Genomic DNA, 27487 nt, shown 5'->3' on the forward strand with positions numbered 1-27487 from the left:
CCAAGGACTGCTGGTCAAGGGGAGGGAGGCGGTCAGGCCACTGCAGGGTCGGGGAGGGGGAGTTTCTCTGTGGCTTGGTCGTCTGCATTTTGAGCACAGGCTGCCAGTGTTAAACCGCATTGATTTGCAATTCATGCTGCATCCAATACCCAACACTCCTTTGACCTCGGAACCCTGGGGCCCTGGGGGCAGACTTCTGAAGACTGCAAATTTGGTAAAAGGGAGCCTAGCACAGGAATGCTGTTTGCAGGCAGCTGTTAGCATGGGCATGGGCCTGGGCGGGTAGCACATCTGGCTCCGAGAGGTGGTATTTCTTCCATCCTGCCAGGGGCCGGATCTTCCAGGAGATGGCTGTGCACACCTCAGGGCTGCTCCCTGGCTTTCTCTGGAAAGGCTTGGTCGGGAGAAGGACTGGGAGGCTCCTTCCATGAAGCCAGCCCATAAAAGAGCAGGCATACCCAGACGGGGATTAAAGCCTTACACAGACTGCCTCTGCGGGGCAGGGGGAGAGGAAGCAGAGCCGGCTTTCCAATGATGCTGTGAAATGGTCTCTGAGGCTCAAAGCAGAGGGAATTTCTTTACATCCTCCAAACTGCCCCTGGATGGTTGGTGTAACTGTTAGCATTACTTGTTTGGAGGTTTGGAAATGACAGAGGCATATTTGCTCCTCCTTACCCGGCAGATGTGGAAGCACAAATGACGAGGTGTACCTATTTGCTCAGAGGCAGTGAGTGCAGCAGGCCTTCACGTGGGGACAGGGGCATCAGAAGCTCGGAACCCACCTGCGTCCCTAAAGGGCCTTTTGGCCCAGGGTGGGGGTGGGGAGGATGTTCCTATGTGCAACTGATTAAAAATCAAAACCGATTTCAGCAAGGTCTGAAACCTAAAGAGAGAGAGAGAGAGAGAGGCAGACAGAAAAGCAGAGGGGAAGCTTCACGGGGATGGGAACGATCTAATTTTAGTTTTGAATTTTGGGCTCTGAGAACAAGGGGAAAAATAGAAAAGATTTCAAAGAGCTCTGCCGGGCAGGCACTATCGCAACCCCCACCGTGAACACACACTTGAAGAGACGCTGGAGAAAATGCGCCTCGATTGAGTTTAACCTAGTTGCGTGAGGAGCGTTTCCAAGCCCAGTCCCTGGCAGTCTCCACCCCACGCCACTCGGGGCCAGGCCCCACGTTCTCGTGGACACCGTTTCGTCCCCTCTGGTCTGTTATTCTCACCTGTCTCGGGATCGCTGAAGTCTGGCAAAGTAATTGTGTTAAGCTGTCGTCTGTCAGCAATGGTTCTATCTAAGAGGCTGCTCCCACGTCCAGAATCACTGCAAAACACAGCTGCAGAGGTCAGTCATTTGAAGGGGGGCAGGGGAAAGACACAGACTTAACCACCACTGACCCTGAAGTGCAGTAACACCCCTTTTGTGCGTTTTCGATGCTCTTTAACACTCTCTCCGTTGACGACCAGGCATCCCGCTTGCGGCAAGGCCTGGGCTGGGATTACTTTCCATGTTCACTGTCACAAACACACGTAAACCACACCCACAGACCCTTGCTAATTTTCGCCCTTTTTGTGTCATTATAAGATACAAGAAAGAAACCTTGAAGGCAGGTTCTCGAACCACCTTAGAATGGGGAACCCACTGGATTGGCATTCTGTGTTGAATGTCTTGCACCTCATCAAGCCCGTAAACACACACCGTCCTCGAACTGCTTTACTAATCAACGGTCTACACCTAAGCCCTCACTGCCCAGGGAAGTCACCTGCCTGGGGCATTTCTAGAAGACTCTGAACCCTAGGCCCCTCTCCAGACCAAATCCATCAGCATTTCTGGGGCAGTCAACATTTTTCCAAGCTCCCCAGATGGCTCTGATGTGTAGCTAGATCTGAGAACCCCTGGCCCCTGCTTTTCCTTTCCAAGGGCAACCACAGCCATGGCCTGGTTTGTGTCCCTACTTAACAGAGGAGGGAAAGGGGCTGTGAGGTCACACAGGCCAGCTGCACCACCCCTCCCTCCCCACCTTGCTCCCACAGAACGGGCTTGGCACCATTGGTTGGCAAGTCGCTTGGGAGACCACATCAGGCCCGGGTGGAATGAAACACAGGTAGGGGACCGGAGCTCATACAGACTCTTGTTTTCTTTCGTTCTAAGAAGCTTGTAAGCAAAAACAGTTACATTCTTCCTTTTTTCCTCTATCATGAGATTCCATCAAAGAAGCTCCAAAAAGCAGCCCATCTATCTCTTGAGGTTTGAGTCTATCTATAATGCTTTTCTTTGCATCTATTTTGTTTTGTCAATCTGGGGGCTCTAGGAGTGGTATTTTGTTGTTGTTGTTAAGAAGTTCAAATTCTATAATAAAGGGACACGATTTCCTTCCTGCGTGCAGCTGTTGCTAAAAGTGATACAAACAAGATTTGGTATGAAACTTAATATGGTTCTCAGGCTGCAATTTCCACGTCCAGTGATGTAGTTAGAGAAATCCACAGGAAACAGATGGAAACTTGCCTCAGTACAGACTATTTGTCAGCCTATACTTATTACATCATTGGATATGCGTTTTTTGGAAACCGCTCTATTCATTATTTCCGCAATTGAGAAATAATAAATGTCTCTGAGCAGAAGACAGCACAAAAGTACATGCAAATGTGCATTAATCACATTACCGACTGAACAGTTCCAACATTGGTCTGTTCATGTATATATTTTTAATATAAATATGACAAAGATATTACAAAGAGTTGTCTGAATATTGCAATGGCTCCTCACTTAGGAGCTTTCCAGAAGATGTTATCTCAACATATAGTGATTTTTTTTTTTTCAATCTCCTGGGGGATTCCAGGCCACACAATAAGGTGTTGGCATTGCAAAGGAAGGATTCGCCTGGCATTTTGGTGGACCCAATCTGAGGAAATGGATCAGAAGTGTTTGTTTTGGCCCTAACCCTCCGGGCTTCCCATCTTACCAAGTTTCAGAGCCCAAGGTTGGCTGTCACATGTGCTGCTGGGTCCTGGAAGCCAGCCAGGGGGTGGGGGTGGGGGGGGGTCGTCTGGCTTCTTACCTTCTATCTGTCCCTAACAAGTAGGTCACTTGGGGTCTACTTTCCCTGTCAGATGAAGATAAGGGTTGTCTTCCTACATACAGCTTTGCAAGGCTGAACTGAGGTCATGTGGTCACAGTGTTCAGAAGATTTGTAACTTTTGGGTATACTCCGTGCATCGTTATCAATATACATACCCATACATGCAGCTGAGGTTAATATGGCTGGCTAATTTCTGAGGACCACTTATTCCTTGCGTTCTGGTGCAACGATAAGGGTGGGAAAGCTGATTTAAGGGCCTCCTGCTCTCAATGTTAGAAACTGCAACCAAAACCCAAATTGTGACTTGTGAGCCATACCCACTGGTAATGACACAGGATCGACTTCCCCTCCACCAGCCCATAGTTACAACCCATAGTGCATGTTCCATAGTTCCTTTTGAAAACAGTATATAAGCAACAATTCACTCTTCAAAATGGAGATGGTTTTGTTTCCACCCTGAATGCTGGGACTGAGAATTTGGCTGGTTGCTTTAAGCAATGGTTAGTTCTACCTTTAGAGGGTACGGAGTCTTAACCCATCAAGATTTGCCTTTGCGATGACATCTGGAATGTGGAGGAAGGGGCAAAGGGAGGCCCTGGCCAACCCTTGAGTTTTTTTGACTTTCTCTGGCCAGTGTCTCTTACAAAAGACTTCCTCTCTCCCTCTGGGGCCTGCTTGGGCCCCTCCCATGGACCACCCTCTGCCACCTTACTACCCAGTTAGTAGAGCCCGGTGCTTTAGGCTGCCAGGAGCACCTCTCAAGGAGGCAAGCAGGAAGGGAAGCAAAACCATTCCTGGTCAGTGGTGCTAGGAGACAGTTTAGGGAGAGGACAGTGGCAGGAGCCCCAGATCCATGGTACGTAAGCTACAGATCTCCATGTAGGCAGATGCACAGGTGTGGGTAACTTCTGTTCCCCGCTCAGACTGAACATTTAGAGTGCACTGTAGTGACGGTTAAAGTTATACCAGAGATTGGAAGCTTCTCTTGGAAATCCTCTCTACCTTCCGTGGTACGCAGAGGTGGCCAGACGCAAGAGGCAAGCTGGCAGCGGGCTAGGAGTCAGAGCCCGGGAGTTCTTGTTGCCACCCAGCCTCTCGCCAGCTTCTGAACTAGCACGTGGCACACATAAGTGCCGGGTATAAGAGAGGGTCCTGGGACAGGACACCAGAGAGGGGCAGGTGGGAGAGGAGATGCCTGGTGTCCTCCAGGCCTCTTACAACTGGGTAATAGGAATCAAGGTAAGCTCCCAATATCCCTGACCCTCAATTCTCATCAGTAAAATGGGTATGAGAGAACATGACATTTGCCCGTTTCATGGGGCTGCTCTGAAGATGAAATGAGAGCCCGCTTTGTGAACAGAAAAGCTTCACCAAAATGCTGGTGACAATTAGCAGGGAAGGGAGTTCCAATTCCCAAATGAAGTTAGAGTAAAGAAAGTGTCTTTTCTTTTAGATAAAAACGTTAAGTGCTGTTTGTTAGTAAGGACTAGGACTGAGGAAGAAAACATTTTCTTCCAATTACATGGCTATATGATGGAGATGGTCCCAGTGGTAGTGGCAAGAGGGAGAAAGAAGGGGTTAACAATAAAAAAATAAAAACAGGGGCACCTGGGTGGCTCAGTCTGTTAAGCGTCCAGCTCTTGATTTCGGCTCAGGCCATGATCTCATGGTTCGTGAGATCGAGCCCTGCATCGGTCTCTGTGCTGACAGCACATGGCCTGCTTGGGATTCTCTGTCTCCCTCTCTCTCTCTGCCTTCCCCCGCCCCGCCCATACGTACCCTCTCTCATGCAAGCACCCTCTCTCTGCCCCTCCCCAGCTCGTGCTCTGTCTCTCTCAAAACAAAGTAAACATTGAACAAAATTTTTTTTTAAATAAAATAAAAATAAAGGAAAAGAAGTTGGTTGCTGACGCAGGTTGATGGAGGAAGCTTTGGTGTTAGACCGGGGCTTGAATCATAGCTCTACTGCTTGTCTGATTGGGAAAATGGAGGCAAATTATTCAGACTTGTTTATTTTCTATAAAGCGGAGAGAACAGTAGTGATTCTGCAGGGCTAACGTGCGGACTGAAGGCAAGGCACAAGTGGATGGCCCAGCACAGCCATGGCCCAGGGAAGGGTCATTCAGTTCGAGGAGGCTGCTGGGGCCTTCTGGGGGGTGGGGTGCTCTGCTCACAAGCCACACTGTTCCCAGTGGCAGAGTCAAAATGTGCAAGAACCAAAGGGGCTTGCTACTTTACTGGGAGAGAGGAGACGAAACAGGAAACGGGTTTCTCTCCTAAATGCACATAAAACCGCACACCCAGCGAATAAACCCAGGCTCCTGAGATGACACACACCTTGCCACATGTACACTGGAGAGAACGCCTCCCCCCTGTGCTGCTCACAGCAAGAGATGCATTCTCAGACTGCGGGTGGAGCGCTCTTTGCAAGCTGTCTGAGGCTCAGTTCAGCCACTAGCTCGGTGTGATTTTCCTTCGAGCAAAAATAAAGACGGAGCGAGTTGCAGAGAATACGAAAGCCACGTTGAGTCTCCGTGTGGCCCACTACTGCTCATACCATCCTCTGTGCCTCACCGCCTCCCGGGCTCTGGAGGCCTGTGTCAGCCCCGGGATGGAGCTGGGAGGGGGTGGGGGACAGCGGGAAACCCTGGCAGGTTGAGCACACTCAGAAATAAGGGCGCCTTGAGTCAGGAAGTCAGTGTGGACCTTCTCTTGGTACAAAGCAGCCACTTCCCAAGATGCTTTCTGCTGTTTTCATTTTCGTTTTTTTTTTTGTTTTTTTTTGTTTTTTTTTTTAAAGCAGGGATGCTTCTCGTGCATTGGTTCATGCAATTCTACCCTCTTCTGAAACCCTGTGTGACCTGATCATAGACTCAAGGCTCTTGGACCCAGAGCTGCCCTTATCTGGAGAACTAGGAAGTATGTGATCCCTCGTCAAGACACAGCCCTCTCCTCTTTATGCTTTATTCTATTGCCAGGGTCACGTCTTGCCTGACCACACTGGGGAGGATGTCTAAATTTGCACAATGGTAAGGCCTACAGGAGAAACATTTATTTATATCCCAAAGAAAATAAATAAAGTTAAAAAAACAATCAGGAAGCTCCTTAATAAGGGGCTGCTCGATTGCCACCCGTCCCCCCTCCCTCAAGGCTCTCTGAGTAGCAGGAGGGAGAGCTCCACCAACTGATGGGTCCTCCTCCACCCCCACCCCCCACACCCCACCCAGACTCTGCGTCTGGAGCCAGGGTCCCTCCCTGCTCCGGCCCCGAAAGATCCTTCAGGAAACAGAGGAAGTATGGACACACAGCCCAGGCATTTGGTTAAGTATTTTTAAAAAGCTTTCCAATTCTGCTATTTTTTTCTCCTCACATTCAATATTCTTGGTTGCTAAGTGGGAGGAAATGTGGGGAGGTGGGAGAGGTGTGGAGAACGGAGGGAAAATTGGCAATGTGAAGGCTGATGGGTGTATTTTCTCATTTCTAAAGGGGGTACAGGCAAAGGAATGCTCCAGCACGGAAGCAACCAGCTTGGGGAGCGTCTCCTGTTAGCTGGGCTTGTGGCAAAGACTCTACCCCAAATCCTGCTGCTTCTGGTAAGCCAGGAGCGGGGGGCTTTTCGGGAACATAAGATGGGCATTTTCTATTTCTGCTGACAGACTCAGAAAAGGAGAATTAATTAAAATGATCTTTATTTTCAGAACATATCCACAAAAGGGAAGAGGCCAGTTTCACGATTATCTTTTCACCGAGAGGAAGATGGGGCATGAGCAGTCATGTGCCACCGGCTATGTGAAGGGGACTCCTGTCTAATTGTTGCGACTCCAGCGATGCAAGGGTCGCCTGGCCGCCCGCTGGGCGTGGAACTGGACGGCAGGCTGGCTGTTCAGGGTGAGCTTCCTCCCGTCCAGCTGCACTGCCCCCAGGCCTGTGGTCACAAGTCTGTCGAATGTCAGGTCACAAACATCCATCCCCTAAGAGGGCCCTGATTTTGAATATAGTTTTTTAACTGCGGAAACTTTTGTAAAACAAAATCCCACACGGAACCCCACCTGTACTCTGTGCCCTCCTTAGCGCCCATCCCACCAGCGCTCTAGGCCAGTGGCCTATTGCCTCCTGGGGGACTGTGCTGGGCTAGTGACACATTTATGACACATTTACAATGTGAGTTGAACATATTTAGGCTCCTGACTTTTAAGAGCCTAGTGTGGGCTGTCCGTACATCTTGCTATGAGCTTGAAAAATGTTCCGAGTGTGTCTGAGCAGTTGTCTGAGTTCACTTGAATTATTAGGTCCCTTTTCATTAAATGACATCCTTCATAAGGCAGGACACACACCGGGAAAAACTGTTCAAGACTTGAAAAAGGGCACAACAGGTTACTGGGTATCTTACAGCGGTGAGCTGGGGGTTGACTAGTGAACCTTCCACAGGTTATCTGCCTCTGCGGGCAGATGAGATACGACTGATTTCTACCCTGCAAAAAAGATGACCCCCAACCATATATTTCATTGTTCTATAGGATCCTGTCTTTGCATGTCCTTGCAAGTTCATTTTAGCATATCTATCTTTTGCAAATTCATTTTAGTGTTATCTATTTTTTGAATTCTTCTCTGAACCAGTCTTAACATCTTACTGGTTCCCTTGTTAATGAGGTAAATAAAATCTCGATAGGTCCTTGTTTTGTATTTGAGCCATGATTTGAACTGTTTGAAAATCATGCTTTATCCTGCCAATAGTGATACAGTGATTTCTACTCTCTTTAGAAGGACGCGGCCTATTGTCTACGGAGGCCTTTTAGATATTACCATAGGAGCCCCATCTGGAGTATACAGTTGACGAGTCTATCCACAAATTACCCGAAAGATGGTAAGACTTGTCAAAGAAGGTAACTGAATGGCTGGTTGAGAGGAATCAGATAGAGGTTGCCCATGAACCGGGCCCTAGAGGGGCATCGCGGCAGCAGCCGCAAAAGAAACCCACGGTGTGGGGGCCTCATCGGCCACTGGAAGAAAATCCCCTTAAGAATGGAGTGTGTGCGGCTCCATTGCTACCATCCGCTAAATGCCCGTCGGCGGCAGCACTGTGGGGCGGGGACCCATGCAAACACCACACAAAGCAGGCGCTGCTGGCCTCTTACCTGGGGTTGGTTAGGTTGTAGCAGGATTTCCATATCTGCAACATGTGCTTACAGGTGAGGAGCGCCTCGTCCGGGCCCCGGCACAGTGACTCCACCTTCACTTTGGAAAACAGTAGTCTACAGCAGGGAGACAAAGGGAGAAAACAACACGGCTCAAGCCAGTGTCACCACCAGAAACCAAACACCGTGGCCTGGCCTAGACCCGGATGCTATGGTGCTCATCCTAGAAAGGGGTGTCCAAAGGCTTGGTCCAGGGGAAGCCGTGGTGCAGACCAAGGATTCCAGAACTCCCAGCTCAATATATGGCTTTGTATACTGAAGGCAAATGCAGGCACACCAAACAGGACCATCTGTGATCAGGTTAAAAGCATCAGAGTGGTTGGGGCACCTGGGTGGCTCAGTCGGTTGAGCATCCGACTTCGGCTTATGTCATGATCTTGCGGTTCACAAATTTGAGCCCCGCGTCAGGCTCTGTGCTGACAGCTCAGAGCCTGGAGACTGCTAAGGATTCTGGGTCTCTCTCTCTCTCTCTCTCTGCCCCCTCCCCCACTCATACTCTCTCTGTTTCTCTCTCCAAACTAAATAAACATTAAAAAAATTTTTAAAAAAAGCATCAAGGTGGCTAATTTTATTGAGAACACAAGGATTTTCTTAAGGCGACTTTTTAAAAAAGTTTATTTATTTATTTTGAGAGAGGGAAGGAGAGGCAGCAAGAAAGGGAGAGAGAGAATCCCAGGCAGGCTCCTCACTGACAGCACAGAGCCTGATGAGGAATTCAACCACAAACTGTGGGATCATGACCCGAGCTGAAATCAAGAGTCAGATGCTTAACCGACTGAGCCACCCAGGTGTCTCAAGAGCGATTTTCAAACCAAGCTGTTTATTAAGAGCTTTTTAAAACAAAACCAATTCATTTGCAAAGCTTCAAAAATTCATTAAAAGGGAATCTTGATTTATTTACAAAATTACACAAGAGGTGTGACTCAGTTGATACAAGCGTCTACAAATAACCTTCCACAATGATCCTCATCATGTGATGGTGAATAAATCTCGTAAGCTTCGCAGAGCCTGAACTGCAGGCACATAAAGAAGGGGGCATCTGGCTCATGCCCTGTCCTCGGATCTTCTCAGTCCTGCTATTTATGGGTTAGGATTTCACCAACTCACTTCGTAATCACCAACTATTTCTTCCCTATTTTTGTTACCACCAATGGCTTCACCCTCTGTCCAGACCTTCTGAGAGCTAAGCTTCGATCCTTCTCTCTCGGCCCCTCGGCTATCCCATTCCTAAATTCTACTTATGCCTTTCTGAAGACATTGGCTCCCCTGGGCCCAGAGCCCATCAGTACTATCCTTGCGAAGGCCCCAACATGAGCCCAGATACCGCCCTGGTGGTCTTCCGGTCCCCTGAGTTGCCCGGCTCTAAGAAACTGTAGATCTCTAAAAATCATTTTCATTCCCAGCTCAAGAAACTACAATGATTCCTTATTGTTTGTAATAATAAGTCAAAATTCCTTACTGAGTCCTCGAGAGTACCCTGCCCACCGGCCACTCCTGTGTCACCACCCACCCCATTCTGGGCCACACATCCCTCTGGACCCCTTTACTCCTACCAAAGGCCAGGTTTCTGTCCTAACTCTATGAATATATTTGCCGTGTCCTCAGTTTTCATCTGTATGGATGAATCTACTACTCTCCCCCATTCTTCCTGAATTCTAAACCCGGCTAAAACCCCACCTCAACAAACAAGACCACGTTTACGTCTCTGTCTTTTCTACTCCGTGTCACATCAGCTGCTGCTGGTTGTTAATGAAAATACAAAGAAGAGAGGGAGGTGCTCCTGTTTATTAAGGGTCTCCTCTGTGCCAGGCCCCGTGGTTGGCACTTCACAGACAATATCAAGGGCATCTTTGTAACAGCTCTTCCCGGCCCGGTGGTGTTTCTCTCCCTACAAGAAAAGAGCAGCGCCCCTCACTTCCGGAGTGCCTAGGATTGTGCTCAGAGGCCAGCGGGCCTTAAATCTGCATTTGCTCATTGACTGCTTTCTGTACAAATCACGGATTGTGAAATATGTGTCCAGTGATTTAAGGTAGATATGTAAGAGAATTCTTCCACCACAAATGACATAACGGCTTCATTTGGAGGCACTTTAGAAGAAAAAAGTCTCCTTTTCCTCAGTGGGAGATGGAATGAGGGTGGTCCGAATGCATTACTGCCCAGGTTCCAGAAGGGGTTAGTGTCACCCGCTCCCTCCAAATGGAACACAGGATGCCCAAGGGGGTGGGTGTTGGGTGGCTCTCAGAGCCTCCTGGAGCCTGGATCTGCAGACGCCTGGGATGACAGCGACGGGCCGGGTGATGACAGGGACGCAGTCCCTGATCTACAGGCAGGTGGGTATAAAGGGTGAGGCCAGACGTGAGAACAGGGATGGGCATCTGCTCAAAACATCTCAGGAAGGAGAGGTTCCCAGAGGCCTTTCCAGGACTGCCCACAAAGAATGACAGCCACTCAGGGCATCTCAAGGGGTTACTAAGGAGCCAGGTGCTGACTCCTGCCAATGTCTCCACTAGTCCAGAGAGTGGTGAGAGTTTCTTCCCACCGGAATCGGCCACCAAACATGGGTCAGCTGGGGATGTGTTACAGACGGAGGAGAAGCTGCCCAAGGGTCACCTAGCAGCATTTGGCAGAGACCTATTCAGAGGCCAGAGACCCCCTTGGGTCTGGTTGCCAAGCCATTTTGGCCAAGGAAGACCCCACCTAGGACCAGGGTGATGTTCTCTGAGAGGCACATCGAGCCCACCTGCCCCAGGGAGGGCCGCGAGATGGTGGGGAGGGTTTCGCCTCACACGCTGACGGTGTGGTTCCAATCGTCCACGATTGCTTTCACTGTACTCAAGGTATAAAACGCCGGAGCTTGTCTCCAAGCCTCAACTTGGGGGAACGGTTCCATGCAAAGCCTCTTGGCTGCAAAAAGAACTTCTAATTAACATGAAATAACAGCTTTCAAACACTTGACTCAGGATATGGAGTTGAAAAGGTGTGGGCTGGATTTAAGAGAACCAGACAGGAAGAACAATGGGGGAACGGATGAGCACAGATGATGGGAAAGGCACCTGGAAGTGAGGCTGGGGGAACAGCATGAGAGAGAGACTGGCAGAAAGAAAGAGCTGGAAAACACGGGCAGGGGAGCAGAAGCAAAGCCTCGCAGCTGCTGTCAGGTATCTCCAATACGCTGGGCAGAACGCCCTGCCGAGCCAAACTGATATATTCCCTTGGATGGGCACGTAAAAGCAGGAGGCAGAGACACGGCCTCCAGGAGACTGCTCCTTCTCACCACTTCCCCAAACCTCAGCTTGTCTACAAGCAGAGAATAATACCGAGCACAGGACAGGTGATGCTTGTCGGCATACTGGCCAAACCCTGCTCACACATTTCAAGACTGTCTGAAAACATCTGGCTGGCGGGAACGCGACATTAGCCCAGATAGGAAGGGAATGCAAACAATGATTAGCATGAGTGTGCTACAGGTGATATCCAAAGATATTACAGATTCCACCTACTGAGGAAACCCTGAGGACAAAACAGGAAGTCATGAGAAAGCCTGGGACAAACCAGCATTGAGTACATTCCAGCACACGGAACTACCAACCCGGCAGAGCGGGCAGAGGGGACTTCAGGCTGAGATAGTCTGCCGGTCACAGCAGCCAAGTCCGACCATGAGCTGAGGAAGGCACTTCTCTTAGTAAGAAGTTACGTGCTGGGAAAGTGGTCTATTCCTATGCCCTATGCCTGGCTCAAAGGTCATTGACCTAATTAAAACAATTTTGGTTCACACTCACTGAAACTTACAGAAAATGAATGAAGGATAGAAGAAGCTTGCCAATATACGACTCTGACTACATTCCTGATAGCCCAAATCTGGCGTCTCACACACTGTTGTTCCTGATCCGGCTCCTGCCCAAACGCTTGGCCTCGGTCTGCTCCCTGCCCGTCGTGTGCATCCCCCATTCTGGCCGTGATCAACTTCCTCCACGCCACTCTCCTTCATGACCCAGGCCCTTTGCACATGCTACTCCTTCTGTCTGCAATGTTTTTTCCATCCATTTCTGCTTTTTAAAGCATCTACTCATCTTTCAAGATTCGGGGCAAACAGCCACTCCCTCCTTCCCCCACTGCCCAGTGAAGCCGACCTTAAGGAACAGGAGCTAAAGGTCCCAAAGAGAAATGCAACTCCAGAGAAGACACGAGAGCTCAGCTGTGGGATAAGAGCCTACAAGCCAGGAAACTTCTGCTTTCAAGACAAGCGAAATAATAACAATAACAACAGCTTTAAACAGTTAATTTAAATTTAACTATTTAATCACTGATTCTTACACTAAACCTGAAAGTCAGGTTGCGAGTTAAGTAACTTGCCTGGGTTCACACTGCTGGTCACTGGTTGAATGGAAGCAGAAACCCGGATCCCTCGGACTCCAAAGCACTGAACAAGAAACGCAGGAGAATGACTGAAAATGCTCTAATCACGCTCCTGACATTAACGAGGATAGACAGCATTTTCTAATCCATTGCCAAGTATTTAAAACCCTGTATAATGTGCAAAGACCTGTGTCGCTGTGTGGCATAGAAAGTGGTAAATATAATAAAATATAGTCCCTTGCCCTCAATATAAGTCCAATCAGAAGAAAAGATCTGGCCATGAATAGGAGGTAGGCTTCCTGGTTTAGGGACAGATTACGGCCCTGGAACTCGACTGCGGCCGCAGGAAGATGGGGGTTGGGCTGCTGGGGGATTGTTCCTGGGATACATCAGACGGGCTTCTTTACAAAATGATCACATTTGTCTCTGCTTCTTGTGACTTGCCTCCTTCACCCAAAAGTCCGGTGCATACAAAATTCGAGTCATTTGAAGGATTCAGTTAATCAAGGTTTTACTTTCCACTGCACCTAACAGAAATAACATTTTACCCTATTTTTGGAATTTTTTAAGACTCCCAAGATACCTCTTGAAATAACACCTGTGTTTGGCTTAGTGTAGAATTTAGAAAGAAGATATAAGCCCCCGTGAAGCTCAGGGGCACGTGGTACTGCGACTTTTCCTTGGGTACCTTAGGGAATGCATCAAAGTGGCATTTTATCGGGGCCAGGTTTAATGTCTAATGATCATCTTCAGGAAGACTTTCCTGACTCCCTGGAAACTGCCCCCAACCACCAGACCCTCCCAGTGGCTCATTCCAGTTTAACTTTATCCCCCACCCCCAGGAGTCCCAGACCTCAGACGCCCCTCCTTGAGTCCACTGTAGACGCTCACCCTCACGGCTCCCACCTACGCCCATGGTGTTGTATCTGCTGGCCTGGAAGTCTGCTCTCTCCAGTGCTCTTCCCACTCCCAGCTATGAAAATCCCCCTGTCTGACATCTTCCATGGCCCCCAGACTCAGGCAGAAATCTATTTCCTGCCTCCCCTTACACGTACAAAACATTTTTTCTAATCTGTTAATTCATCCATATTTGTACAGCTGACCACCTATACATCAATGTACCTGATAATGAACTCAAATTTGTTCATCCTTTTGTCGGTCATTTTTTAAAAATGTTTTTATTTATTTTTTAAAATTTATTTGAGAGACAGAGACAGTGTGAGTGGGGGAGGGGCAGAGAGAGAATCCCAAGCAGGCTCCATGCCGCCAGCACAGAGCCCCATGAGGGGCTCGAACTCAAGAAACCGTGAGATCATTACCTGAGCCGAAACCAAAAGTCAGATGCTTAACCAACTGAACCACCCCAGCCTCCTGTCAGTCATTTTCAAAGTGCCTATTATGCCCCTGAGGCTACAAAGGGGAATAAGACGTGGAATGTTCCCTCACGGTCTAGCGTTACGCACACATGATATGTGAAGAACAGACATACGGACAAAGTTCTGTGGGAGCACAACCGGAAGAACATTCTGCCTGGGGCTCATGGAAGACCACAAAGAAGTGGGACCCTTGCGGGGGGCGTTGGGGAGGGCCTTCCAGGGAGGTGGATGGACAGCCTCTCGAGCATAGGCAGGGAGGTGTGAGCGTCCACAGTAAGCTAGGAGTGCTGTCTGGAATCCGGGCTATAAGGCTGGGGCCCGAGATAAAGGTGAAGGGGTAGGTATTTCAAATTTCTGGAATTTAATATGCCTCACAAAACTTTCTGGTGAAGAACTCTCCAAGAAAGTAAATGAGAAAAGTTTAGAGAAATACTAAATTAATACTTCCCTCCGACCTTATTTGGCAGGATATAAAATGCACTCATTAAGTGCATCAAGGAGGAAACATGCATATTAATATACAAAACCCGCACTAATGAGCCGATCTGTAAATGCTGTATTCAAGGCAGATGATTCAGAATGAGAATCACAGGAACCTTGAACATTCGGTATTTGGTGCTGGTCTGTGTTTGAATGCTCTTGGGCCCAGCATGCTCTTTGTTTATCTGCTGAATATAGGCAGGGATGCAAAAGAGCTGTGAAGAAAAGCTCATGGTGTCTGCCCAAGTGGGGCAATGGCCATGGGGGCCTTGACTACCGCCCCCATCCCTCACTTCCAGGGAATCTGATCCGAGAGCTGACGTGGGGCTGGCTGCCAAACACCTGAAAGAAAGTAAGAATCTGTCACCAGGTAAAAGAAATAATGGGTCAGGAGGGGGTAGGAGGTGCAGGTATGTTGAAATTAAAGTTTAAACTGAGAAAACGGTTTGGCAGCCGCAGACCAGTAAGGTAAGAGATGTGCCAAAAGCATGTGGTGACGAGGGGAAGAAAGATGGAAATCTGAAGCCAGATGAGTCAGCTGGGAACGAGGTCTGAAAGGATAGAGAAAGCAGCCCGTTGCTGATCGGGCAGAGGTATGTCATCAGATAAATCTAACCAACCCCTCAGAGGGGAATGAAGGGTTTCTTCCAGGCTCCGATGTGGCTTTCAAGAAGGAAATCTAATTCACTTCATTGTCACCAACATTTCTGATCTGGTCTTGGAGCCTCTCCTGGCTGGGCTTCCGAAGTGGTCCAGTCCCAGAAGGTCTGAGCCTGGGCTGAGTCACTGTCACTGAAAATCAAGACCATGACGGGCCTGTGAGCTGCCTGGCCTGACGGTTCAACAGGGCCCCTTCACCACCAAGGGGGCCAATGATGTTGGGTTTACAGCAGTGAGGGCCCCAAAGCCACGCCCTCAAACTGTTCCCGAGGGTCCTCTGACAATAGCTGGAAGGGATGGGTGGTAAGAAACCAGTTCATGTGACTCTTCCCACTAGGCATCAAATAGCGCTTGGGGACTCACTAATGGTGAATGTTCAATAAAAGTCACCTGAATGAATGATCTATCTACTCAACTGTTACACGGGAAACACACAATTTCTTTGACCATTTGGCTTACAGAATCGCTGTATTGACACTGTTCATTGGCTTGTTAGAAAAAAAAAAGAGAGAGATTTTTCCAATTAATCCAAAACTGGAAAAGGCCTCCAGTGGTCCTGTAATGCTTTGCTACTCAGAGTGTGGTTTGGGTCAGGCAACCGTGGGAGCTTGTGAAGAATGCAGAACAGCCACCCACCCTAGACCCAGTGCATTACAGTCTTCACGGAACGCAACTTGCAGATGATTTGTGTGCGAATTGAAGTTCAAGGGCCACCAGCCTGGTTCATAACTCTCCATCCAAACTTTCAATCAGCTGATCTTTTTAAAGACCTCCAAAGGAAGTGTTCCCGTAGCCCCTCCATTTAGGAAAGCCCACCTCTGTTTATTTCCCTCCAGTAAGAATTTTGGGAGTATTTTATTCTTGAATTCAGTGGGAATTCTGATCAACCACTCACATGAAGCTCACAAATGAAGCGGACCCCTACCCATGATCTTGAGCAGAATGCTTCTGTTCCTTCCGGAGGGCTTCCCAGGGCAGCTTCCTGAGGGCCGTGCTATACCCCCGCCCAGGTCCTCCCTGAGAGTCTCTCCAGCGAGGGTCAGCATATCAACCCTGGGGGCACATTCACATTGTCTCAAGGGCACAAGTGTCTCAAGGGCACCCCTTGAGTCTGCAGGGCACTGAGCATCACCCACTGCCATTGTGGGTCCTCTTGAGGGACAGAAAACTCCAATGTCTCCCACAACCAGGCAACTCAATAGGAGCTGGGCTCAAGATGTCAGGGAGCGTTTGGAGTCGTGCCTGCCTACCGGAGAGGTAATCAAATCCAAACATTTTTAAAATGTACGCTGACCTAACGGAACTCCGCTAGCAAATGTCAGCTCCCAGGCCGCCAGACAGAAACCCCTGGTTTACAAGCTTTTCAGGGGTCAAATCTGAGGAGCTGGCTTTCTTGACAAAACCCCAGAGCACAACACAACCACAGAAGGAGGGTGGGAAGACTGTGGGTCTTCTCATAAGTGTGTCTGGTCCAGGGATAAAGCCTGTCCAGGAGCTGGCCCCGGGTGGGTCCCTGGCAAACTTCTGTCCGGGAGTTTTTAACCCCTGAGCAAGTTCTAAAAACCTGACCACTTTTAAGGTTCCTGGGTGCTCAAGAAGAGGTCGCCTAACGCGCCGGCCTGTCAGGGAGGTCATTTCAGCATTTCCCCACACTGGCCTCGCTGTCACCCATGTTATCCCGGGCCCAGGCTCCCAGGTCTGCTGGTTCCTGGGAAAAGCGGCACCACTCTTGTTTAACAAACTCTGGTATCAGGAGCAGAAGCCTCGCTCTCCAGAACTTAGCCGCCCCTCATCCCTGGCTGGGAGGCTGCTGGAAGGGACGGGAGCCGCGGGGCGTCCTGCCGTCTGTGAGGGCTCAGCTGCGCCTCTCGGTATCCTAATCCGGCCTCCTCTTTATGACAGGCAGGGACTCCTGTTAGATCCCCTATCAGTTACATTTCGCTTCTCATTTCAGTCAAAGTGTCAACAATCTGGAATACTCCCCCATCCTTCTAGCGGTATTTTTAGAACAAACAAACAACTGACATATTTAGCTAAAATAAATCACCTCAAGAAACCCCAGTTTGGCTCATTTTTTGCTCCCGCTCCGGTTCTTAATCTCAACTTAGACCAGTGACCGGGAGCAGCAGCCAAACTGGAAATGACATGGCCAGGGTGAACTAAAAACACCCCTGGAACCACAGTGCCCGTGTTTCAAAGACCTCCTCCAGGGTGTGAGTTTGGCATTTTTTGGAAGGGAGCCATTTCACTTAGTGCTATCCACGAAGCACCAAAGAACCAACATGAGCGGTCAGGGCCACTTCCTGAGCGCTGTCTCACCGGGTGGTGGGGGGAGGCCGAGGGGGTACCGTGGATGTGGGAGCACCTGCCCTCTGCTTTGCTATAAGCCAGCCGGCAAGCAAGTGCCTTTGGCACAGTGGCCATCGAGGAAGTAAATATGTGAACGGGAAATATCTGAAAGCAAGTCTTCCCATTAAACTCTCTGGCTAAAAGAAAATCATCTATTCTCGCTGAGCCACAAAGCCATCGGTCATTTCTAAAACGGGGGAGGGAGTGAACCAGAAGCAACTCTACTGACCTGCCACCTGCTCAGACCCCGTCTCTCTGGAGGGTATCCCTGTCCTTATTTCGGACTTAGCTCCCATGGCCCTGATTTCCCTGTATTCCCGAGTCTGAAGCTGGGAGCTTAAGCACAGAAATGAGACACATGGGTCCATTTCAGTGGATGGTGGCAGATGTCAAAAGAATGGGAATCCTCTGTCACATGGACCTAGATGGGGAAGAGCCCAGGCCAGATGGGACAGAGACAAAGGAATCCATGAGGATCTGCAGTATAGAAATGGCACCCTCCACTCAAGGACAGGATGGGAACCAGAAAGGAAGGAACCTGGCAGGGGGCTGGGAAGCTGAACCAGCTCTTTGGGACCCGAGGTGGACAATGCACCCATCCCTCTGGGATTGGATGTGAAATGGGACCTAGTTTCTGCACCAGAAAACTGCTGCTATGAATCCTGGCCTGTTTCACATGTCCCATGTTCTTGGTCTTTACGTCCTGTGTGTTCTCACTTAGCACATCATGAAGGGTTTTGTCTTGCTTGGCTTTGCTTCAGTGGTGCCAAGGAGACCAGAAGCAGGACCCTTGTCCGTGGGGGCTGGAGCTTTAGCAGGGGGCCCTGCCCTCCAACGGTGTGCGTGGCGGGGGCCACAGCAATGATCTTTGTTTCTTCTGAGGTGCTCGGACACTCTAGAGTAATTCTTCACACGGCACTGTAAGCGGCACGAAGGCAGAGACGGTGCTTTCCTCGGCCGTGGCAGAAAGTGGGAGCTCTCTAACCTTTAACTAGGGGGGTGCTCAAAGAACAGATAATCGGATCATCTGTAGGTGGGTTATTGATCCCAACCAGCTGTTTCCAGCTGAGGATTCCCACAAGAATACTGACAGGATAAACGTGGAGACTGTCTTCTTTGCTCTTGGGGACTTTTGTTGTGTTTTGTTTTTAAACAAATAGTAAATAGTAATCTTTCATGACCTTAAAATGCAAAAAGACCACTATGAATGCACTGACGTTCACCTGTATTTGGACTGTTGGATATTTTTCGCACAGTTGGCTGGGTAACTAGCAGGTAGGTGCTTTATATGATCCATATGTAGTAAGTAGATATCATCATTGTATATAGCAGAACTTGGCAGATTAAAACCAAAAGGGACAATGGAAGAAACACAGGTAGACACACGCTTAGCTGGAACTAAGGCTACCAGACTACTCGGTAGGGTCATCGGTTTCAACCACTCACTGCGCAAACGTGTATTAATGTGTACAGCATGGGCTAGGTGCTAGGGACCCAGAGGTTTCAGGAAACACCTTGCATGAAGTCTGAGGATGACACTCCATACTTTGAATTGTTGAATAAGGTATCTAGAAGAACTTGCAATCTTGTAAAGAAAAGCTCCAGAATAAATAAACCTTGTGCATGCCACCACTGGGGATAGATGGCTTTGGGGTGGCCGCCCTAGCCTGGCCTCTCCCAGCTGCCAGGCCTCCTGAAGAGCTCTCTCCCCTGGCTGATGGGAGAGCAGCACATCCTGAAGGCTTTCTCTCCAGCATGCTCTGAAACAACCAGGAAAAGGGGAACTCTCTGGAAAGGAAGCAGGAGAGTCCCATGAGGGCTTAGGACTGGGGGACAAACAGCCACATGCATATCTAGGACTGGGCATGTGGACTCAGGGAGCAGAGTTTGGGCCAGCTCAACTCCCAATATGAGGACAAAGCCATCCCTAATCCTGGAGCAGGGAGGTCTTCTCATGACCTAACATGGCTTCAAATACATTTCTCCTCCATTTCCTCTTTTCCAGTTCCTCTACCCATACCTCACAAACCCAGTTTTCAGTTTCTAAGCCGTTTTTCATTGGCTTTTGGGTATTTTGTCTCTCTTAACAAGCATCTGCATTTACTGAAGGCAACACGGCAGACCCAGAACTTCACAGAAAGATTACATCAACGGGCTGGTGCAGGGGGCGACCACTTCCCCTGCCTCAGCAAGCCCCTCCCAGAAGAACCGTGGCTTTGTGACCCAGAGCCAGAGAGTCAACGGGTGGAGGGGCCCCCAGCCATCTAATCTCAGCCTCTCAAGAATGCTGGCAACCCTCCTACCACCACATACGTCTACAGGGAGAGAGGCTGGAAGGCTGATTTTTTTTTCTAATTGTGGTAAAATATACATAACGTAAAATCTACCATTTCAAAGTGTACAGTTCAGTGCATTAAGTATATTCACAGTGTTGTGCAACCATCACCACCATCCATCTCCAGGATGTTTTTCCTCTTACAAAACTGAAGCTCTGTACCCAGTAAATGGTAACTCCTCATGCTCCCCTTGCCCCAGCCCCTTGGCAACCCCTAGTCTGCTTTCTGCCTCTGTGATTTTGGCTGCTCCAGGAATCTCACAGAACAGTAGCCACACAGTATTTGTCTTCTTGTGTCTGGCTTATTTCACTGAGCATAACGTCCTCAAGTTTCATCCATACGGTAGCTTATGTCAGATCTTCCTTCCTGTTTAAGGCCACATAATATTCCGTCCTATGTATATATCACACGTTGGTTATCCGTTCATTCATCCGTGGGCACCTGGGTTGCTTCCACGTCTTTAGCTATTGTGAAGAGTGCTGCTGTGAACACGAGTGTGCAGTTATCTCTGTGAGTTCCTGCTTTCAATTCTTTTGAGTACTTACCCAGATGTGGAATTGCTGGATCATATGGTATTTCTATTTTTAACTTTTTGACGAACTGCCATACTATTTTCCACAGTGGCTGCACCATTTTACATTCCCACCAGCAGGGCACAAAGGTCCCAGTTCCTCCACATCCTCGCTAACACTCATGACTTTCTGGTGTGTGTGTGTGTGTGTGTGTGTGTGTGTGTGTGTGTGCGCGCGCGCGTTACTAACAGCTCTCCTAATGGGTATGAAGTAGTATCTCATTGTGGTTTTGATTTACATTTCCCTGATAATTAGCGATGTTACGAATATTTTCATGTGCTTGTCGGCCAGTTGAATATCTACTTTGGACAAATGTCTATTCAAGTTCCTTGGCCGATTTTTTTTGTTTGGGTTGTTTTTTGGTTGTCGTAAGTTGTTTTTAAGTAACCTACTGCAGGGGCGCCTGGGTGGCTCAGTCGGTTGAGCGTCCGACTTCGGCTCAGGTCATGATCTCGCGGTCCATGAGTTCGAGCCCCGCGTCGGGCTCTGTGCTGACAGCTCAGAGCCTGGAGCCTGTTTCAGATTCTGTGTCTCCCTCTCTCTGACCCTCCCCCGTTCATACTCTGTCTCTCTCTGTCTCAAAAATAAATAAAGGTTAAAAAAATTAAAAAAAAAAAAAGTAACCTACTGCACCCATGAATCTGCTCCGCTTTGATCCACGGTGTCTTTGAGGGTGCCACCCATTTTCTTTTGCCCAAAGATCCTCCTCTCCAGCTTGTATTCAGGCGTGGGCATCCTTGGGTGGGTTACCTTGCACTCATCCCTCCCAGACATCCTTCAGGTTTCCATGGATTATTTCTCTGAGCTACCGAGAAGAATAATCTCTTTCTTGTGGCCCAACTTTCTATCAAGTGCAAATTTAATGGGCATGTTCATTACTCCATCACTCGGCTCAGGCATAAGAATAGCCCACAGCACCTGGCCTCTCAGTAATCACTACATCAAAACATTACTCAGTATCATCTTTCAACTTACATTGAGTGTAAGTGAGACACAGTGAGGAAGAGACAGCCTTACTTGCCAAGTAATGATTTTTTTTTTAAACCAGATATATGCTCCACTCAAGTACAGAATGATCCTAACCATGTTTTCCAGTTTATTGATAAGATTGACAGGGGAGACAGCATAAAAATGCGGTCCTTCTGGATTGCTAGCTCTGAGCATAAAATGTCTTTCTCTTATTCATGGCAGCCTTCCCAATGCCTAGCATGGTACCTGGAAGGTGGTAGGAACTCAGTGCTTCAAAGGCAGTGATTAAGAGCACAGATGTTGAGGCCAGACCACCTGTGTTCAAATCAGGACTGTGACTGACGAGGTGGGTAATTTTGGACAAACTAGTTTACTTTTCTGTGCCTCGATTTCTTTAGCTGTAAAATGGGGGCGATAACACTGCCCACCGTGATCAAATGAGTTTAGAATGAATTTACAATGTGCTGATAAGAGTTGCCTATAACAACTATTATCATAAATGCTAATAATTATCACTGCTAAGTGAATGAGTAGATGTTATGTATGTCCACTGCTTTCCATGCAGTTAGTTCCCATTGGTGTCAAAAGAAATGTGGTCTCTCGCATGTGTGAGAGTATAAGATCACCCACAGGAGAGTGTTTAGAAGAGCTGGTGGTCTTCTGGTCAGGTGACTGAGGACTTATGTCAGTACCTTCTCATGTATCAAAGTTACGGATCAGAAAACATACTGGAGGCATCCGGGTGGCTCAGATGGTTGAGTGTCTGATTCCTGATTTCAGCTCAGGTCATGATGCCAGGGTTGTGGGATCAAGCCCCACGTCTGGGGTCTGCACTGAGCGTGGAACCTGCTTGGGATTCTCAGTCCTTCCCTCCCTCTGCCCCTCCCTCCCACTCGCATGCTCTCTCTCTAAAAAATAAATAGATAAAATAAAATTTAAAGGAAATATACTTAAGAGAGTTGGCCACACACCTTAATGATGCCACTTGGATTTGTATCCTTGAGAGGTTCTAAAAATTGCTTTCTTATGCTTTGCGTCACAAACCGCATTTGTGGTTTAAATAAGAAAGATTAAAATTCAAATCAATTAACAGTTTGTAATCAGTCAGGCTGCACAGCCACCATTTGTCTCAGGGCAAGAAGCTAAACCTGGCAGCGGCTGCCCTTAGCAGTTACTGTAAGGCTGGCTGAATTAGAAGAAAACATTTTAGTTACACTAAAATTCTCAGATGCCACTGTAAATAGGATACTATCTGATATATTTTTCAAAGACAAAAAGGGACAAATTGTCAGCTTCCATCCCATTATTTTATCTAAAAATGCATCCCCACGGCAGAAACACAAAGTCTGTGAGGGGCTGACCAAGACGCTCACAGACAGATTGCCACACCATCCCCCAGAGAGACACCTGTTCCAAACATCACCTGGCACCTACATCTACCTTCTTGGGCCAATGAAGAAATCTACCAAGTAAAGTGTATTCATCAATCAGGAAATTTTTGCAAAGCTGTATTTCAAAAGGAGAAATATCAAGGCTCCTCTAACAAGTACATTAGATAAGGAATCTACCCGAATTTACACTCTTCAATAGAAAAATGTGTTCTTTGTTAGATTTTATTTTGGGAAAAACTTACAATGTGTTAAAGACATTTTGGGGCACTGGGGTGGCTCAGTCGGGTAAGCGTCCAACTTTTGATTTTGGCTCAGGTCATGATCTTACAGTTTGTAAGACTGAGCCCCGTGTCGGGCTCTGTGCTGACAGGGAGGATCCTGCTTGGGATTCTCTCTCTCCCTCTCCCTCTGCCCCTCCCCTGCTTGTGTGTGCTTTCTCTTTCTCTTAAAATAAATAAATAAATAAATAAATAGACATTTAATATATAATCAGCAAATAATTTGTCATTCTTTTGTTTAGGTATTTAATAAAGGGTTTTAAAAAATAATTTTTTAAGAGAAAAAGAAGTCACCACAAGAGGAACAAAATAAGAGAATACACATACAGAAATCGTACACATAAATCCAACCATACCATTACTTATATTAAATGTGAATGCACTAAACACTTAAGACAAAGGGCAGGAATGACCAGACTAAATAAAAAAGCAAGACCCAATCATAAGCTATCTATAAGAGAAGAAGTATTTGGCTGAAAAGAAATAATGGCAGAGAATTTTCTAGAAATGATAAACAATACCAATCCACCATTTAAGTAAGCCCAGTGAATCTGAGCAGAAGCCACTCTTATCTGTATTACAGTGAAAATGTACAGTGTCAGCAACAATAGCAATTAAGAATAGCCAGAGAGAAAAGACAGATGACATTAAAATGATCTAAAATTAAACAAATAGCTGACTTCTCAACAACTCCAAGAGGAAAGCAAAATCATTTGTGCTGTGAGAAAATGTGAGCCTAGAATTATATATCCAGTTGGAAAATCTCTTTTGAGAGTAAAGCCAAATATATTTTCAGACACAAACTGAGAAAGTGTGCCAGCAACAGACCCTCACTAAAATTTCTAGGATAATCACTAAACAAAAACCAAAACAGAATGTTTCTTTTCCAAATTGGCAAGTAAAAAAATACGTAACAAAAACACAATTAACCTAAAAGAAGGTAGGAAAAGAGAGGATAACCTATGAAAAAAAGGGCAGGACAAAGAGAAAGCACAAATGAGGTAGGAGACACTAACGCAAATATAATAGTATTTACAGTAAATGGAAATGAACTAAATGTTCCAGATAAGACTGTCGGCCTGAGTTAAAAAAAAAAAAAATTAGCTGTCTATATTGAGCACAAGAGTGAATCTAAAACATAAGCATATAATAAGTTCAAGATAACAGAATGAAGAAAGATACTCCAAGCGTGCATGCAGTGTGCACATGTATTGTATGTGTGCACGTATTAGATAAATGTTGTGGATGTGTGTGGATAGCATGACAAACTAGATTTTGAAGCAAAGTGAATTATGTAACTTATTACATAATGATAAAGGGTTGAATTTACCAGGAAGACAAGCAATTCTAAATTTATATGCACCTTATAGCACAGCTTTAAACTATATAAAGCAAACATTGCTAGAACTATGTGGGGAAATAGGACAATCTGCCATTCCAGTGGCACATTTCAACACACCTCTGCTCAACAATTGATCGATGAAGTAAACAAAAAACATCAGTAAGAATGAAGAAGATCTGAATAGTGCAATTAATAGCTTAATCTAATAAATATATATGAAATATATACAAATACATAAAAATGTACCTCCAAATACAGAAAGCGTTCTTTTCAAGCACAGATGGAATATTTATAAGGAGTGATCACATGCTGGGCCATAAAAAAAGTCAACACATTTCAAGTTCATCTAGATTGCAGTTTCTGAACACAATTCAATGAAGTTATTAAAAGCCCATTAACAAAAGATAAGTGGAAAGACCCATATACTTGACAACTATAAAACACAGTTCTAAAATAACTGATGGGTCAAATAAGAATAATGGAGATTTAAAGTTATTTAGAATAAAATAATGATAAAAATTTCACATACTGAAATTGTGGTCTCCCAACTAAAGCAGCACTTGGTGGGAAATTTTTAGTCTTAAATGTTTATGTCAGAAAACAAGAAAGACAAAAATTAGAAATGAACTAAACACCTAACTTAAAAGATTAAGAAGGAAAACCAAGCAAAACAAAACAAACTCAAAGAAAATAGAAGAAAGAAAATAATAGAAGAACAGAAATTCATGAAAGACAAAGTAAAAATACAGTTGAGACCATAAAAAAGCTGGTTCTTCGAAAAGATCAATGTAACAGACAAATTTCTGGCAAGGCTGTTCAAGAAAATTAAAAAGAAAGCACATTAAGCAGTATTAGGAATGGAAAAGACTTAACCATAGGTGCTACATGACAACAAACAGATCATAAAAAAACATGAACAACTTTATGCCAAGGAAATTTAATATTTAGATGAGATGAACAAACCCTTAAAATATATGTTGTATGTTTCAGCCTCTATGTTATATGTAGCTTAATAAAATAAGTGGAAAACGTGAAAACCCCCTAATTATTATTATTAGTAGTAGCAGTATTTATGAAATTTATTGTCAAATTGGTTTCCATACAACACCCAGTGCTCATCCCAACAGGTGCCCTCCTCAATGCCCATCACCCACTTTCCCCTCCCTCCCAGCCCCCATTATTTTTTAAAAGCATCAGAAGTCTTTCCACAGAAAAAAACCCAGCCCCAGATGGTTTTATAGGCAAATTCTACTGAAACTCATTATTCTAGAAACAGGTAATTCCAATCTCACACAAATGATTCGACAACACCCAAAAATGATTCCAACTCCTTTTAGGAGGCTGGCCTAATCTTGATGCCATAACTTGACAAGTATACAAAGAGAAGGGAAAATTACAAGGCATTTCACACCTGAACATAAATATAAATGTTCCTTTAAAAATTAGTCAACCAACTCTCTCATCACCTATAGCAATTCATCTCATATAATTTCATAACATCTTTTGCATTACTACCATTTGGAAGTGATAATTACAATTTTATTTACATTTAAAAAATAAATAAAAATAAAAATTAGTCAACTGAATCCATTAAAATAAGCTAATATGTCATGATCAAGTTGGGCTTATTCCAAGAATGCAGAGTTAATTTAACATTAAAAAATATCAATTAGGGGCGCCTGGGTGGCTCAGTCGGTTGAGCGTCCGACTTCGGCTCAGGTCACGATCTCACGGTTCGTGAGTTCGAGCCCCGCGTCAGGCTCTGGGCTGATGGCTCAGAGCCTGGAGTCTGCTTCCGATTCTGTGTCTCCCTCTCTCTCTCTGCCCCTCCCCCATTCATGCTCTGTCTCTCTCTGTCTCAAAAATAAATAAACATTAAAAAAAAAATTTAAAAAAAATCAATTAATATAACATTCAGATTCAAGGGAGTAAAATCATACAACAATCTCAATAAATATAGAAAAAGAGTTTGATAAAATTCAATATCAATTCATGATTTAAAAAGATCAACACTTAGCAAGCCAGTAAGAAGAAAAGTTCCTTATCTTCTTAAATAATATCTATAAACAAACTTGTAAAAAGCATAATTTGTAATGGCAAAACACTGAAAGAATTTTATTCAGCTATACGGAAGGCCCAGTAAGGCCAGTTTTAAAAAGTTGAGGGATTAGAGATAAAGAAACTGAATTTTAATTATTTCAGATAAAAGTCATTGTCTATACAGAAATCCCAAAGTAATCTATACATAGATTGTTAGAAGTAACAAGAGTTTAGCTGACTGGTGGGTCAAGAAGAATATACAAAAATCAGCCACCTTTCTACACACTAACAACATATAGATAGCAGATTTGATAAAGAAGAAAATACTACATATATAGTGTATACAAATGAAATTTTTTTCAGGTAGTTAGGAATAAAGCTAGTTAAAAATGGGCAAAATATTTATAAGAAAAATCATAAAACTTCATTAAAAAGTATTTTTAAATACTTAAATAATTAGATATAATGGCCATGGATTAGAAAACCAACTGTCATAAATATATAATTCTCCTCAAACTGAGCTATTAGACTAAATGCAATTCCAATAGATTTGTTTTTGTTTTTGTTTTTGTAACTTGACAAACTTGATTCAAAAATTTATATGCAAGGGGCACCTGAGTGGCTGAGTTGGTTGAGTGTCCGACTTGATTTTGGCTCAGGTCATGATCCCAGCATTGTGGGATCGAGCCCTGTGTCAGGCTCCGTATTGGGCATAGAGCCTGCTTAAGATTCTCTCTCTCTCTCTCTCTCTCTCTCTCTCTCTCTCTCCCTCCCTCCCTCCCTCCCTCTGCCCTTCTCCCCCACTCACTGTCTCTCTCTAAGGAAAAAAAAATTTATATGCAAGTTCAAAGGCCTGAGAATAGCCACAACACTCTTGAAGAGCAAGATATGGGGACAAACTTACCCCCCATATAATAAAGTTGTAAGAATTCAGAAAGTGGCAATCACACACAGATGGGTACATTGACTGAAAGAACCAAACAGAAAGCTCAGAAATAGCAACCCCCTCCCCCCGATATGGGCATTTGATTTAAGGCAAAAATGATACTGTGGAACAACAGGGAAA

At 46.1% G+C, this 27487-nt stretch overlaps 1 protein-coding gene and 1 long non-coding RNA gene across 11 annotated transcripts in view; one reads left to right on the forward strand and one right to left on the reverse strand.

Moving 5' to 3' along the window:
• TTC7B (tetratricopeptide repeat domain 7B) overlaps positions 1-27487 on the reverse strand; it is a 254144-nt gene that overhangs the window by 63139 nt on the left and 163518 nt on the right. For all 9 annotated transcript variants that reach the window (XM_019462020.2, XM_019462018.2, XM_019462019.2 and 6 more), the window contains 2 exons: positions 8213-8329; positions 1224-1321 (listed from right to left, as the gene is read on the reverse strand). In XM_019462020.2, coding sequence (XP_019317565.1) covers positions 1224-1321; positions 8213-8329 — 215 coding nt within the window. The remainder of the gene's footprint in view (positions 1-1223; positions 1322-8212; positions 8330-27487) is intronic.
• LOC109274452 (uncharacterized) lies at positions 6301-7960 on the forward strand. Of its 2 annotated transcripts, XR_002083625.2 has the most exons (4): positions 6301-6397; positions 6564-6670; positions 6776-6965; positions 7839-7960. It is a non-coding gene; the product is annotated as an uncharacterized LOC109274452 (long non-coding RNA). The 2 variants fall into 2 exon arrangements; XR_008417291.1 differs by lacking the exon at positions 7839-7960 and having other exon boundaries at positions 6776-7145.

Source organism: Panthera pardus, unplaced genomic scaffold (genome assembly GCF_024362965.1).
Source record: "Panthera pardus isolate Hobbes unplaced genomic scaffold, ASM2436296v1 HiC_scaffold_24, whole genome shotgun sequence".
Classification (NCBI taxonomy): Eukaryota; Metazoa; Chordata; class Mammalia; order Carnivora; family Felidae; genus Panthera; species Panthera pardus.